The 16261-nt window shown below is 49.2% G+C and overlaps 5 protein-coding genes across 5 annotated transcripts; 2 read left to right on the top strand and 3 right to left on the bottom strand.

Moving 5' to 3' along the window:
* Positions 1-603: 603 nt before the first annotated feature.
* Positions 604-1189, top strand: TGAM01_v205267 (hypothetical protein; the record flags this gene model as incomplete). The annotated part of the gene is made up of 2 exons (XM_018803347.1): positions 604-656; positions 712-1189. 2 exons carry the CDS (start codon positions 604-606, stop codon positions 1187-1189), a joined length of 531 nt encoding a protein of 176 aa, XP_018663385.1.
* Positions 1190-2018: 829 nt separating this feature from the next.
* TGAM01_v205266 (hypothetical protein) lies at positions 2019-4802 on the bottom strand (the record flags this gene model as incomplete). The annotated part of the gene is made up of 2 exons (XM_018803348.2): positions 2019-2201; positions 2265-4802. The coding sequence occupies 2 exons, from the start codon at positions 4800-4802 to the stop codon at positions 2019-2021; spliced, it is 2721 nt and encodes a 906-aa protein (XP_018663386.2).
* Positions 4803-6430: 1628 nt separating this feature from the next.
* TGAM01_v205265 (hypothetical protein) lies at positions 6431-9348 on the bottom strand (the record flags this gene model as incomplete). The annotated part of the gene is made up of 4 exons (XM_018803349.1): positions 6431-6595; positions 6654-6800; positions 6867-9105; positions 9215-9348. The coding sequence occupies 4 exons, from the start codon at positions 9346-9348 to the stop codon at positions 6431-6433; spliced, it is 2685 nt and encodes an 894-aa protein (XP_018663387.1).
* Positions 9349-10113: 765 nt separating this feature from the next.
* Positions 10114-11046, bottom strand: TGAM01_v205264 (inositol oxygenase; the record flags this gene model as incomplete). Its single annotated transcript, XM_018803350.1, has 1 exon — positions 10114-11046. One exon carries the CDS (start codon positions 11044-11046, stop codon positions 10114-10116), a length of 933 nt encoding a protein of 310 aa, XP_018663388.1.
* Positions 11047-14201: 3155 nt separating this feature from the next.
* TGAM01_v205263 (hypothetical protein) lies at positions 14202-14676 on the top strand (the record flags this gene model as incomplete). Its single annotated transcript, XM_024549610.1, has 2 exons — positions 14202-14324; positions 14485-14676. 2 exons carry the CDS (start codon positions 14202-14204, stop codon positions 14674-14676), a joined length of 315 nt encoding a protein of 104 aa, XP_024405643.1.
* Between the last annotated feature and the right edge of the window lie 1585 nt (positions 14677-16261).

Raw genomic sequence — 16261 nt, 5'->3', positions numbered from 1 at the left:
TCTGAGACACTGGGATAATATACATGCACCTATAACTTCATTGGCAAAATGCAGGGCACACCCATCCATAGGGCAGTAACGTGTATAAGTCGCTGCGAGTTTTAGACATCTTGGTATATGGCAGCTGCATGATGAAAATGAAATACAATGATACGAAAAAGTCAGCTAATATACAAACACAATCAATAATCCTCATAATACCACTTCCAATGCCTGAATCTCAACTCCCGTCAGACAATAGAATCCATTCATGCATAACAATAGAACCGCATGGAATTCTCTCATTCCTGCTCACACCTCTCCCCCGAGCTTTTGCCGTCCTTCCATCTCACAGCCCGCAAATGACAACCTCGAGCAATCAATCCCACAATCCGCAATCCTGGCGGGGCATCAACTCTTCCACTTCCATTTCTACCTAGGCAGCTCCATCTTTGCCGCTCCGAGGCATAACGCCCAGTTCCGACCGGTGGGCTCCTTTGCTCTACTCCTCTTAGTGCTACTATTAAGCTTGCATTCCCCCCCATATCTCCGCCGGATCGAATTCCGCGATTGCTTAGCTTTCCATCCATCTTGCTTTCCTCCAGAGAGTATCACCATCTCGCCATGGAATACGTCGAGCACCGCATGAACGACGAGGCCGCCAAAGACGTCGCCAGGTAAAACCACCTCATTCACACATCTACATCAAACATCCGCTAACTCTCCCTCCAGCGCCGGCCTCGTCTCGCCCCTCAATATCCTCCTCGTCTCCATCATCCTCTACACAGCCTACACAACCTTCTTCTCCAAATCCGCCCCCCCGCAACTCCCCAAACAACCTCCCCCAACCGTCTTCAAAATCTATAACCCGCACACCCTCCTGCCCTTCAACGGCGCCGACAACGCCCCCGTCTTCATGGCCATCCGCGGCGCTGTCTACGACGTCTCGCGCGGCCGCAACTTTTACGGCCCCGGCGGCCCTTACGCAAACTTTGCTGGAAGGGATGCCAGCCGCGGTTTGGCATGCGGCAGCTTCGACGAGGATATGCTGACAAAGGATCTGGATGGACCCTTGGACACGCTGGCTGATTTGGGCGCGGAGGAGATGGAGGCGCTGAGGGGCTGGGAGGAGCGGTTTACGGAAAAATATGACGTGATTGGCAAGTTTGTGTCGATGAAGGAGTTTGAGGCGCTGAACAGCAAGGAGTGATTTTCGTTATAAGACGCATATTTAGTTGATTGAGATGAGCACTGCAATTTTTGCACAATGGAAACAAATCTGATATCAAACTGGACATCATACACCTACACAGTCAGAGAGACAGCACATAAAAATTAAGAGAAGCAAGGATTTCTATTCGTTACAAAGATGGACATTTTTTGGGATATAGATAGCTGAGCCCTGTTTTTGCTCCCGACTTCAACAGATACAGATGATAATAAAAAGAGTACAATTCGCGGATTCCGACAAACTCCATTGCCATGCCGTTTCTCAGCTACGAGAAAGGATTCTCAAAAAGACACAGACAAAAACAGAAACAGAAACAAAAATGTGTCAGGAGTTCCATGCTCCTGGACCTCAAGATCCGACATTCCCTTTTTGCAACACTCTTTCCACGCAGAAGTTACGAGTCCTTATTCAGAAGATGACAAAAGGAAAAGAAGCCAGTAAAAGCAGCAACAGGAAGGCTTGGGTTAGAAAAGACGAAACAAAAAAGCAGCATATTCCCCTCCCATCTATCCTTCTTCCCAATAAATCCCATCTCAAATCTCCTGTGTTCCTCTCTTAGGGGGCTATGTCTGTCTGTCATCAAAAAGGGGATTATGTATGTTAACAAGTGGTTGGATATATGCGTAATGTATGATAAGTATGATATGTAGGAGGTTCAATGAAATCGGTTGTTGGTGGGCGTAGTTTTTCGATGAATAAATATGAGTGGCATAGCATCTCGCCGACAATCGAAAAATATTCGCAAATAAAGGAGGTGAAAAAACTCGAGAAAAATAGGAAAATGGCGTAGTAAGTAGAAAACCGCTCGTTATATCTCCAAAATCGATGCCGCTTCCATCATCAGAGTCGCCGTCTTGTTGATATATGAATTCGCCCCGTCCCACAGCTCCGCATCCACAAGATCGCGGATCGCAGGGAAAAAGGCCTCGTCGTAGCCAGACCACAGTTGCGGGCCATACACGACGTGCTTGAACTGTGTGCGATTTGGAATCTAAAGAATGCTCGTGTTAGTAAAAGCAAACAAGACATGAAGGAAAAAAAAAAAAAAACTTACACCGCCGCCAAACTCCAAGTCCAACAGCATCGACTCAAAGTAGCCCATCTTATTGTTATATGCAATCCGCTTTCCGCCCAGCTCTTGCGTCTCCCACCCTCCGCTTCTGTGAACCATGCGGTCCCATTCAGCCTCCCATTTCGAGAACTGCTCTGCCTTTGCAGAGACCGTGGCGGCCGCATCCTTGAGGTCATCGAATTTTAGAATATCCTTCTTGCTCTTCTTCTCTTCCTCCTTCTTCGCCCACGATTCCAGATCGCCGATCCAAGACTGGAGATTCCGGCCGTAGTTGACCATGTCAAAGGGCAAAATAGGCCTATCGGCTAGGTCGAGGAGGAGGAGGCCGACAACTTGAGCCATTAAGCCGTGGTAAGTAAAGTCTGGATCAAGAACCTGCTCCATCAGTTCAAAGTTGTCGTAGCTGGAGTGGTAAGGGAATGGCTCGCCGCCAAACTCCAGGTCAATCGAGCTTGTCCCGGCAATATCCTGGAAAGCGACATAATCGCTGCCTGCCCCCAAGCCCTCGAGCTTAGCACCGCGACGGTCCCAGAGATCCTTGAGAGTCGTGTTGAAGTTCGGGTCAGTCACTCGGTTCATGGCACGAAACAGACTCTTTTGAAGCGGAGGAGATCCCGAGGCGCGGAATTCGGGTCCCGATACAACAGTATCCAAGTTGATGTAAGCAAATGCATTCTCACGCAGAGAATCCACATTCTTCTCGACAAACTCGGTAGATCCAATGAGGTTGTACTCCTCGGCATCCCATGACATGAACTCGATAGAACGAAGAGGTCTCCAGCCCCGGCCAACCAGGTCGCCAAAGATGCGTGCCATTTCAATCATGATGGCCGTGCCCGTGTGCGGATCAGTTGCACCAAACGACCACGCATCTCGGTGGTTACCCAGGATGATCGATTTCGCTGACTGCTCCATGCCCACAATTTTTCCGTATACATTCCAAATGGGCTGCTTCTCATTTTCATCCTGCTCGTTTTTTAGACGAACAATCGGCGACGACGAGTTGCCGGTCCACCACTCGCCGACTTCGGGAACGCCTCCCTTCCAGGCATCCGGTACCTTTTGTCCGAAACCTTGAAGGTGCTGTAACAAAATCTGTGCGTCTCTCCAGGCAAGCGGGAGACTAGGGATCTGGACCAGTCCCTTTGCTTCGTTCACCTTGACGCGAGGCACCTCTTTCTTGCTCTCCCAGCCTGGTGTCAACACATCGCCAACGACCCAGCTCATCAGACTGACGGCGCCTCTTTGAACACCATCCTCCGGCATATACCGCCCACCAGGGGCGACATCACCCTTGAGGAAGCCGTCATCTGCAGGATCGCTATAAATGATACACCCTGCGAAGCCCGCCAACTCAGCTCCCTTGACTTTGAGAGCTCGGTCCGTCTGCGTGCCGTAGTATCTAACAAGAGCAATCGCTCCTTTCGGGTCGATGCCCATATCCTTAATCTTCTGATAGTCTTCCCTTGATCCGTAATTTGCGTAAATCAGCGGGCCTTTAACATCGCCAGACTTGGAATGTCCATGAAACGCCGGGGTCTGTTTCCCAGCCGTCTCTCCGCCACGCTCAATCTCGTCCAGCGCAGCCGTCCAAATCGCATTCTCGCCCTTGTCGTCCATAATCTGCACGGCTCGGCCGTCTTCGCGCGGGTAATTGAGATATACGTAGTAGTCGTCCTTCTGCACCACATCCAACCCAGCCTTGTTGAACATTGCCTCCACGTCGAGTGCCGTCGCATAGTCGCCCTCGGTGCCGGCAATATGTGCGTAGCTCGAAAAGATTTTTACGGCGGCGCGCATTCTCCTGGGATCGACGGTTCGCTGCAAATGGACTCGAAGGTCCTCCGGGTCGAAGCGCAGGCCTCCGTTGTTGACGCCATTCGTTATACCAGTCAGCATGCCGCTCGCAAAGAGAAAGTACATGAAGCCGATGACGATGGCGAGCGCCAATAGCCGCGCAAACGTGACCAGCACCATCATGCTGTTGACCTTGGGGAAGGCGAAATCCTGCATCCATGACCTCACGTTGTCGATCTCGTCTGTGTCGATAGCCTCGTCGTCGGGAGAGGAGCCCGCTGATAGCGACGCCCGCTGCGGCAGCTGGATGCGGAACCGAGGCATCCTGAATCGCCACGACCATTTCCACGCCGGCAGCGACAGCTTGAACCCTATCCGCTTCCCCCATAATGAACTTCCTCCCGTCCGATTTGGCTCCTCAATCTCCAACTCCTCCATCTCGCGGCGCACCTGATTCGTCTCGTCGGCATCGCTGTCGCTGTTCCACAGGTCATCTTCCTCGTCTGATTCGACCGTCGGCGGCCGGTAGCCATTAGGCCGTCTGCCTTGTGAGTTTTCGCCGGAGCGCGGCAATAGTGATTGCGATTCGGTCTCGGTCGCGTTGCGCTCGTCGATGGGATCTCGCGTGGGTGGTGGCGGCATCCAGTTTCGACTGCTGCCGGCCAGTGCCTCATCGTACGTCGGTGGCACCGGATCGTAGAACGGTACCTTTTCCGAAGGCATGGTGGGCTAAATTAAGAAGAAGAATAAAGGAAAGACAATAATCGTACACAAGCACGGTTGCGCACTCATCCGCGGATTGTCGTCTACAGTTGGGCAAGCTGGAATGGATATGAACGAGCACGCGATGTCGAGGTGGCCATTCAGATTGAAGGGGGGTTCTAAGTAGTCGGGCTAAAGCGGGCAAATCAAACGAAAACGAGTGTCGAGAATGAGAGAGCGTAAGTTGGATTGGTCGAGTAAGGGTGTGGAGAGTATCAAAGAATGCGAAGAAGTGAAAACGTGGTCGAAGAATCAAAAGCCCGGTCAAGAATGGCGCATATCCAAGAAGCAGAAAGGGCGAGCAAGGCTGAAGACGGTTGCGCAGCCACTGCTAGAAAGTCGAAAGCCGCTGGTTGGAGATGGAAGAACGAAGAGGCGATGGCGGCTTACGAAGCCCAGCCAGATGGGAGATAAGGGATGACGATGCTGGAAAGCCGGGGGCTCCGCTGTGCTTCAGAACTGCAGCTGCACCGCCTACTGGGGAAGACATGCACGAAGCAAAAGGGCCCCAATAACAATGCGGAGTAAAATTGGTTCAATAATAGGCACAACGCACCAAAGAAGAAATGCTGCTAGCTGTGGTGCTTGATTGCTGGAGTCTAGCAGGTATTGGCCGCATCTCCCTCCCTGAAGACTCCGCCCCTATAAATTGACCTTCGAAACGTGACGGGTTACATTAAATCCGCGCTTGGCAGTCCGTTTGGCCAAGTCGGGAACGCCACCATTGCAGAAAGCGGACTTTTGTGCTAAGAGATTCGATATGGCTTGGAAAAGAGAGCGAAATTCGCTATAATGATCAAGATATAATAACAACTGGCATAAGATCACCAGCAATGATTTAAAAAAAATGCTCTGAAACCTAATTACATAGCGACAATCGATATTAAGATGGGCGATTCTGCTGTCCATCGAAACCATCCCTCCACCTGGACCCTGACCTTAAAGAGCCCGCTCGCCATGGCGCTGATCAGTCATGGATGCCAAATCTGCCACGCGATCTGTCAACAATACACGTACTCGTACAGCACAGTCAGATTACCACTAACAAAAGCAGCCACCCAAGTCAGTGACCCTGGCAGCAACAACACTTCGAATACGCATCGGGGTACGGAGCTAATGGCGCTACGAAATCCATGTGCCAGCTCCACCGTCGTATTCCGCAGGAATGAAGCCTTAGACATGTGTTTAGTACCTAAATCACCACCGTCTGGGGTTCCTGTATGGACAATGGATACAGCAAATAATGTTCTAGGTAGTCGCAATAGGGAGTTTAAACCACGCATTCAACCCATCTCTCCCCGACTATTTCTAACATGTCTCTTCACCAAGTTTTCAACAGCCAAAAAAGTGCCCTTTGCGACCAAAAAGCATAATATGTAATCGAATAAAAATACATCATTGTCGTGCCATGTCCTCATTTGCTCCGGCTGCTTCTTGGTGCTGCATTAAAACATCTATGCGCTCTTCTCTTTCGTCCCATGACGCCTTTACTCACCCTTCCCAAGAGCCTTCTTTATTCTTGAATATCGTATTGTATCGCAGAAGCATTAAAGCATCCCTGCGGCTTTCGCGGAGAAGAGACCCCATTCCTAACTTGGGTATAGAACAACTCCCTCGTACTGCCTGGATTTGATATTCTCAAGAGTTTGATGAAAGTGTTTCTTGCTGGTTTCGATTGAAGCCGATTCTTGCTGATTGCCTGCCAAATTCGAGTGGATCAACTCAATGAGACCATTCAGGTATTTCGTAGTCACCTAATGAAGAAGTAAGTATTAGGACGATATCTGATAGGGAGGTAGGGAAGAAACGTACTGCTTCATTCTGCTGATCAAAGTAGTAGACGTAGCGGTCCAAAATCTCAACAAAGAGTTCGATCGACGTCGCCGTCTCCATGCACGAATCAGCCACGCGAAGAGCCCGTTGTAAGCACTCCAGAACTCGCTTGCCGTCACGGTAGAGCTATGAGTTAAAGCAAGTTAGTATGCAACACAATTTGCTAGTTTCGCATTGATTTCTCCATCTTACCTCGGTCTCTTCTGTTTCTCCATTCCCAGCAACGGGGGTTGCCCACCATAGATGACTGGCCAAGTACACTGCTCGGCATTGATCTGGTTTCCGCAGCAGTTTGCTGCCGTGCTGTGCGCACTTGGTGATTAACGTGTCGTAATTCTCCTTACCAAAGTTGCGGGTTTGGTGAAGTGAGCTGGCAATGACACAGACAGCCTGGAACTGGGCTTTGGAATCAGAAATGGACTCCTCGTACGCTGTAAATGCCTGCGCATAAAACTCATATGCCACTTCCTCGAATCCGGTCAGGTCTGCAGTCTGTCCTGCAGAAGAGAACAAACGCAGAGCTAGCTCGGCCACGCCCGTGCTCGTTACACGGGTGTAAAGTGTGCTAATCGCAGAGTGGATGAATTTGAAAAGGGCATTAATCTGCGTCTCCCAGTTGTCATCAAAATGCTCCCGAGTCTTGAATTTCCTGGCCAGCTTCAAGCATGCTGTTATCAGTGGCGGCGTGGTTGTCCTGATGCGATCGTTGCCATCCGAAAATGCTTTACGTGTCAGCTGCAGAAGCTTGAACTGCGTATCATTGTCCTCTCCCTGGAGCAGGTGCACCATTCTTGCTAGCCATCCTTGCTCCTCAAGGGTCTCATCAGTCTCCACGGCTCGTCGCTGAGTAGCTCCGGCGTAGCCTTGTGGTGATTGCGTTCCCTCCTTGATGAGTACCGATAGAACATCGAGCACGTGTTCCAACTGGCTCGTTTTGGAAATCTTGATCTGATCTTTCAATAGGCCCCGGATGATGCCACCAGCAACGGCGCGGCGAGTCGGGTATGACTGAGCTTGGAACAGAGGCACGTATGTTGGAAGGGATAAGGCGGTGAATATTGATACGTAGCGGTTGAGAGGTGCCTGCAGTAGAGCAAGGAGGCTCTGCTGAGCCTGAGCGGAGTGAAGGTCAGCATTGTTGATGTTCTCTTTCGTCTTCGCCGTGGCGTAAGCCAAAATCTGATCCACATAGTCAAGGCGGTCGGGGTAGTTGTTCAGCGCCAAGTTGCAGAGGGATACCAACAGCGCGATTGTATCTTGAATGGGGAGATGCTGAGCTTCAACAAGATTCTTGACCTGTGTGAAGAAGACTTCGTAGAGCTGTACGTCCTTGGAAGATTCGCCTTCTTCTCCATTGACTGCTGTTGTTTCCGTCTCGGCAACTGAGGGGTCTATTCCGTCTGCCGCAGCGGCGGTATCCGTTTCGCTAGCTGCGGGCTCGGGTGCTGCTGCTTCTCCTTCCTCTGGTACTTGTTCCTGATTAGCCTCCTCAGTGACCTTGTCGCTTGCCTCCTCTGCAGGTGGCTGCTCAGGGGCTGGCTGAGCGACTGGCGGCTCGGTCTCCTTCTGAAGCTGAATCTTTTCAAGCAGATTAGCCAATGCCTCAGCCTCGGCCTTCTCCTGATCAGGGCCCTTCTCACTGGCCCCCTCACGTTCAGCATATTCGGACAGACGGTCCATGAGACCAATGACAATGGCTTTGACATTCACGTGGGGGTTTAGTCTCGATACGGCGCCGAGAAACTGGTCCAGGGTGTGTAGGTGGAACTCGTCAGGGAATACCTGCGTGATGACCTCCAGAAGATACTCCTGGGCCAAAACGTCTCGGCACTGTACAACCTGCTCCAACAGAGGCGCAAGAATGCCTGTCTTGTATGTCTCCAGATCAACCAGCTGGCTCAGGCGAACAATGTTGCTTCCCACAAGAAGCTGCAATTCCTGTCGTTCCCGGATCCTCTGCTCTCTCTCGCGCGAGTGTCCTTGGTGCTGTAAACGAACCCATAATTTGTTCATTTCCACAAAGTTGGTCAGTATGAAGTTGATCGAGTCGCTTATATTACCCTCTGGGCCGTCGCCGGTGCCAGTGGGGAGAAAGTCTCTAGCCTGTCCAGACATGTAATATCGAAGGAAGAGTCCGCGAATAGGCTGCTGAACACCGCGGCTCATGTCCATCATGTCCTTCATCAGCTCCTTTACTGGTGCTTCAGGGATGGACATGTATGCTGTTCCGACAGTGACCATGAGGTACAGCCTCGGGATGATGTTTCCGGCATATTGAACCAATTCGTAGAGATCGGCCAGGTGGTTAACAGGATGGTTCTCTCGCAGATGGACCGCCAGGAAGCGCAGGGCGTCGAATATGGCCATGTAGAGTTCATAATACTGCTTCGGGCCAAGGCTGCTCGTCCGGAGCTCGGACACCAGCGTCGAGCTACAAAATCAACAACATGCTTGCGTCAGCCTCCTTCGTTTCTCTCTCCCCATATATGTCCCTCGTTCAAAGCCGCGGGGCGTCGCAACGGCGTAACAGCGGCACGTACCAGCACTTCAGAGCGTCCATGAGCTTTCCGGGCGTATCGAGGCATTTCCGCATGAGCGAAGTCTGCTGGCGCACGGCGACCAGGGCATCCTCCAGCAGACGAGCCTGATCCTCCAGGGGGGCCGGCGTGGCCATTGTCGATGCGTTACTGCAGGCGGCGGGGTAGCTTGGGAACGATGCTTGCGGCGGGGATCGAGCCTTCAACTAGGCATTGACGAGCAACAGAGCGTGGCAATTGCGCCGGGTTGGAATGGCGAGTTGTCGGAACTTGTTGGAGTTGAGTGAGCGAGGCAAGGCAAAGACCAGCGCAAAGTGGCTCGGCGGCCAGTGACGACAGCTTAGCAGGCGAGGCGGCGCTGAGGTAACGGCTGGAGCTCCCCAAGAAGCTAGCCAGAGGTACTTGGGCCTTGTACCCGGAAAGCGTAGCAGCCGGGCCACCTACCACGTGATGTCCAATATATGTGCGTGCATCTCAAGCTTCAAACAGATCAACTTCATTATTACTCGGTGATGCTTTGATTCATCGAAAATACTGCTACAAATGATTCTACTTGGGATATTTTTTTTAATGACGGTCATTAAATTTGCGCTCACCCCACAAAATCGAGCGTTCATTCGGGCAAGATACCACAAGCATCAATACTACGCCGAGTACGACTAATGCTTCAGAGGACAGAAGTACAACATGCAATATCCAGCAGAGATGCGTTTTCTACCTTCTCGCGTGTTTCATCACGTGCTCAGCATGTTCAAAAGTCCGACAATCATTCTGATCGATTCTCGCTGTGGCCCAGCACAAGCTGAAGCCCTCTATCAAATTCCCCGCTTCTTCTAATATCATACAGCAAAAACAATGCCTAATCCATTAACGCCCGCTTAATCACAGTCCATTTGTCCAATTTACCACTTGATCACCTTTTGAGGGAAGAATTCATCAATCAGCTCCATATAATATGGCTTGAGCTCCTCCACGCTGGGAACGCCATCACTCTTGCTGTACAGGTCATACGGGTTGAAAGCCTGAACAGCCTTGAGCATCTTCCAGTCTTTCTCGCACATAAACTCTCGGTAAGCTCCCTCGCGGTGCCAGGGATAGAATGAGTGATAGCGGATCATGGCGAGTGCCTCATCCGGCAAAGTCGACTGGTCGCGGACAACATGGTACAGATACTCATCGTGACCCCAGCTAAGCATCATGTTGTCAAGGCCACAGCCAGGAGAGTAAATGCCATGCTTGGTCGAGTATACAGGGTCCTTTGTGTCAGGGTTGCTGGCGAAAGTCTCCGGCAGAATGATGCGCTTATCAAAGGCGCAGCCCACGGGAAAGGTATCGCCAACGACATCCCATTGGCCCTGAGTGCCGAGCTCTTCAAAGAAAAGCATGAGCTTGCCGAGGTCATGTATCAGACCAGTGACCTGCATCCAACGTGGCTTGCCATCGCGACGAATCGCTTCTGCAGACTGAAGCAAGTGCTCAATCTGAGACAGTGATGTGTCAGGGTCAGACTCATCAATAAGAGTGTTGAGCTTCTCCATGGCCTCCCAAATAGTCATCTCAGGGCGGACTCGAGACGCGCTGTGGAAGCGATTGCGAGCAGCAAGGTTGTAAGCGACTGTCTGCTTCTGGTGCTGCTCCTTGTAGAAATTCTTGACCCGGTCGCAGGCGTCCTCATATTGGCGGAAGTTTGCTTTGTCTTTTTTGGCATCGAACTTGGATTCTGAATCGTATTTGATAGAGTTGACCTCGTCAATCTCATCAGAGAGGTTTTCTAGCTTCTGGCCGACAGAGTAGGCGACTGTCTCGCCGAGATCAGCAATGGCCGTTGGTGCCATTATGAGGATGGAAAGAAGATATAAAAGACACCGGGTTGGTAAAGAAGGAAATGTATTCTCTTAGGCGAGACGTGGTTTGAATATCAGTGACGACCGTTTATAGGTAATAGCGCTCGCACTTTTTATAGACTTTCTTGTCGTATAACTCTGATCTGGAACACTTCTTGAATGAAGAAGATTTGTCTTCCCCGATGAGGATACCATTTGCCTTAAGTATCCCATCCTCATCCCTAGACCTACTTCCATTTTTTCTAGACTATCTTTTTACGTCATTAAACAAGGTCCTCCACCCCCTCAATAATCATCGCCATGTGCGGGTTTACAGGTTGTACGATGGACAAAAAGCTGGATCCTGGTGGAACTGCTCGCGGCGAGATTTCCACGTTTGGTGTCAGCGAAAGGCTAGCGCCGCCGGAGACTTCCAAAATAGGACATCCCCAGGTTTTGCTCCCAGCGTGGGCGACTCTAAATCTTAGATGGCGGGCACGGTTGCTTATTTGGGAAAATAAGTCACAAAAATCAATGCAACGGGAGAGGAGGAGCAGACAGCGGTGCTAAAACTCTGCTATCCATCTTAGATCTTGTTATCGCGTGGTTGATCATTCGTTCCTGAGCGGATCTTGGTGCTAAGAACCATAATCTGCTCTGCTTTTACTAAGCTAAGCGAGAAAACTTTGTACATGGTCCAGTACTGTGTTGCTACCATGAGAGCATCTGGTTCAACATCTCCACACTTTCACCAGAGGACCTCATATTCGCGAGACCTGCCTACATCGGCAAAAAGCAAAAAAGGGATACTGGCCAGGCTGTATTCCCAGCTATCTCAAGGTCGAGACCGTTTGTCCCTGCCGTCAATATGATCGGCTGACTGACTGATCCACAATTACCGCCGGTTTCGCCGTGAAAATGTCTTTCAAAACTACAGATGCCTACCCAGGCAGCTTTATAACGACCTAACTGGCTATTTTTGGTCATCAGAGATGCTTGCACCGATCATACGACATAAGGAGTCTTTCAGGGAATGTCTCTGAACTGAACATTACCTAGCAAACTTTATTCTTATCGGCAGGATATGCTTTGCTCAGGGTCAACGGCTTCAAGCGGGTTCCAAGTATGGCAACAGCCGGCGCATCAGCGAATGATTTGAGATATAACTGTAAATTGAACGGATACAATTTACGTTCAGGATTAAGTGAAGTGTACCACACATCTTGAAATGTATCTCAGATAAACATTCAAAATGGCGATCATTGGGTACGTGTAGGCATTATAATACCGATCCCCATGGGCCCATACACCATTTGTCCAAGACTCGCCAAGGGTTCCCAAGCTACAAAATGGTCATTCAAGCATAGTGTAAAGAAGGCAAATAAGAACCTCAAGTATAACGTTATACAACACTCTTAGAATCAGCTACTTAATTGTACATGGCAGAGCTGCTTCAAGAACCTCAAGTTGTATGCAACAACTACTTACAAACACTTAATGAAAAAAACAAACTAAGCAATTTTTGAAGCTGGCTATAAGCAAGTTTTGGCAGCAATACACCCATCACATATCTCCGTCTCCAGAGTGGGTTTGAGTAGCATCAAGGTTATGTGCAACCCGCAATGTCAGTCAGATAATGCTTAGATGAGAGTAATGGCTAAATGAGTTCGAGTATTGTCGGTTCCGAATAAAATACCATTGCATCATATTTCAAGGTCTCAGAGATTGAATCTTAGCCAAGTACGGTATCCGCTTGCTGCACTGCTTTTCTGATTGTATGTCAAGATCTATCATGACACACATCTGGCGGATAAATGGCGGTAGTATATCCATCGACACTACCTATCTGTCTATCAATTGCCATGATTTACAATGAAAAGTAAACCAGCGTTCCTCAACTACTGGTCAGGAAGTGTGGTTCTGTCAACGTCCACAAATTTCATACCTCTAAATGAGATCTCTTGATTTAAAAAACGTCCAAACAAGTCTGGATCCAAGGACCTTGTCGATTTGCTATCAGTTGAGAGAGGCATTTTCGCTATTCTTCTCGTCATTGCTTTCATTGGTAGCTGTCTTCCAAAGATGTGCTGCAACCTACCCCAAATGTACTCAAAATTGGCATCCCGCTGTGCCACAAACATGTATTCAGCATGCAAGAGTCGGAAGGTATATATTGACTCAATAGATTCATATGCAATCATCTGGCATATAAGGCATATAAGGTATACTGTCTGTTGAAGGGTACAAAGAAAATGTTGAAATTGTTTTACTTATTTTCAAGATGACTTTATGTAAGGCGTGCGTGGTCCTTGGACGGCTTCAACTCATCTAGATCCATATGAACTGAGGAGAAATTAGACTTCTATGTAGTCAAGTGGCTTTTGAACCTACATTGATCTTGTCTCTAACTGCTTACTCAATGTTCGACTTTACATAGCAGTATATTTTGCTCTGAGCTTGCATTTCTGGATAACAGCCGATTGAAGCTGTCCTTATGTATTACGCATTATATTTACATTATACATCATATAAAGCTTAGGAGACTCATGGGAGCTTTCGATTCCACTTTCATCTTGTATTTGATATCGTTTGTCTTTTTTTAAAAAAAATTGATAGCTGCTGCTGAAAGTCGCCTTAAAGAAACTGTATTATACCAAAAAAAAAAAAAAAAAAAAAAAAAAAAAAACTGATATATATGCGTCCAAAATCCGGTATAGCAATACAAGCGCTGAGACTACTAGTTGTTGCATCTAACAGTCAAGATGTCTTGATAAAAGGATAATACTTAATGCATCCTACCAAGGTATTTTATAGCGTTATAGCTCTAATCAGAATTGATATTTCTTTCTTGTAATAATGGACTTACATAAAGCTAGCTTAATTTTTTATCATTCATTACAGCCTTCCTTTTACTCCTTTATTGTTCGGTTCGCTGTATTATCTATTCTTCGATGTCATCGAACTTACTGATACTTCCTGCTTTGTAATGCTTACCTCTAGTGCAATGTAGCATCAGCCTTTGTAAGAGTTACCAGTCCATGATGTTTTTTTTCTCTCAGTCTGATCATGCACTCTTCCCTCTTCTCCCCAAACGAATTGGTCAGGAAAAACGTCGCTTGGGTTTTCTCTACAAACTCGCCTTGATTTAGAGAGGGTTTCAAGTGGAGATGGAGACGATTCAAGGATGTGTATCTGCAAGGGGGGTCAAATCGCTAAGCGTTGGGCACGCAAGCCCCGGCAGCTCACTAAAGGATTCAAAAAGCAGCTCCCCACCAATACCTTACCTACAAGTAAGCCAAAGCACAAAACCCGCTCCAGCACGGATTTCTCATCTACCAATGAAGACGCAGATGTTTGGAGGGTGGTAGCATCGGACTCAACCGTACAAGTCAGAGATGGGATGATCGAGAAGCGGGTAGCACTAGCAGGGCTAACGCAGTGCAACTGAAGGGAAATTTCCGTCTCCAGGGCGATATAACAGCGTTTGCCCTTCCCTCCTTCTTACTTAGAGTCACCGAAACCCGTCACATAGAATGGGTTACGGTGCACTTAGGTGACGCTACTCTCATGGAAATGGTGTCCAGCCTACGGCGATATTTCTGTCCTACCCGCCAGTACCCTCTGGGTGCCCAAATCGCATAGCGGTGAGTCCCCGTCGCTCAGCGGAGAGTGGAGTGATTATTTGGCGTGGCAAAAGAAACGAGGGATGAAGTCTTATCCTATCTCTTGCTGTTCACTGATTGCACTCTTCGTATTTGAAAGTAAGGGGAGCCGTCGTCGTGCAATCGTGTAAACGGAATACGCGAACAAAATGCATAGCTAGTGCCCGTTGAGTTGTTCTGCTCAGCACAAAGGAACATCCCCGAATTTGAATGCAACAGTACCTTTGCAGGCTAATAATTACGTAGGCGTGCGTCTGCATCTGCATGGTGAATCAGCTCGGGTCAAGGGCGAGTCCCATGCCATCTTGCACCCTACTGACAACAAAGGATCGCCGTGGCAGAAGATAGCCTGCATCAGCTGGAGCGCTGAATAGGACTAGCAAAGAGAAAACGGCGGCCGTATGTGGAGCAATGCATTGTCAATGCATCGTGGAATCCATTTCCGAGGAGGCAGCCCATCAAATCGGGGCCTTCTTACGGGCACATCAGGCTGCCAACCACTCGGGTGCGTTTTCCGCTGTGGGTTTTGAATCCTTGTCTTGTGCCCATGCGGATTACCTCTCCATCTCTTTCATTGTTGTTGGACGAAGTACCAAGCATCGCTGCCTTACAACGAGAGAATAAAGAGAGGGAAAGAAGAGAAAGGAAGCGAGTGTGTCACTTATATGGAGTGCTTTGCTGAGCGGCGTAAGCAGTGAGCACGCTCGCCAAAAGTCTTGGTCCCATCAGTTATCAAACGGCTGCAGATACTATATGTAGGTAGTAAGCAGCGTTGAGACTAACATGTGTACCTGGTGTTTGCTCGTAGTCAATGAGTCCAAAAGGGAGGCTCTAATAACTTTCGGGCAAGCACTTGATGCTCCGTGCTGGCAGCAGTACAAGTAAAGGAGGAACGATGGAGCGCACTAACTTCTAACACGAGAATCTAGAATTCATCGAGTAGCTCGGCAGCTGCGATAGATAGACATTGACGTGTAGCACATCGGAAATTGCCAGCAGTAGGCAGTGTTACCGCACTGGTGATAAGAGGCATTGGATTTGCGGTGGTGTTGGCAACTTAGGTGTAGCATCCCACCCCACCATCATCGCGGACAAGCAACGGCATTGTACTCTGCTAAACGTGGCTCTCGATGATGTGCTTGCTGCCATACCAGCTGGGAATTACCTGAGTCGTGGAATATCCGGACCCGATCCTCTTTCATCGATATTCGGTAATTCGCGTCAGAGCCGTTGGCGCCCTGTGGTGACATCTTACAAGTACCCGTACCCCTGCCGTGTCTATCAGGCACAGCTACAGACCAGACTGCTCAATGAGGCCTTGCATATGCACACAAATGGAGCAGGAAGATCTCGATGTCACATCCGACAAGAGCTGTCTAGAGGGGTTAAGTCAGCTCTAAAGAAAGAGATCAGCATCCAGCTCTGCTCTCCTCTTTTGCGGGCAAAGTGCAGTGCCTAGATCGAATCGAACGCTCTGGCTGTGAGGACGAGCAATAGATACCTAGTAACATGGTGTGAGGGCTCGAGCCGGATGGTGACCAACCGATTGCCTGCATGTCATCTAT

The sequence above is a fragment of the Trichoderma gamsii genome (assembly GCF_001481775.2).
Source record: "Trichoderma gamsii strain T6085 chromosome Unknown Scaffold_16.2, whole genome shotgun sequence".
Lineage (NCBI taxonomy): Eukaryota > Fungi > Ascomycota > Sordariomycetes > Hypocreales > Hypocreaceae > Trichoderma > Trichoderma gamsii.
Note: the sequence above shows the minus strand (reverse complement) of the source record. Positions and strands in the feature narration are given on the sequence as shown.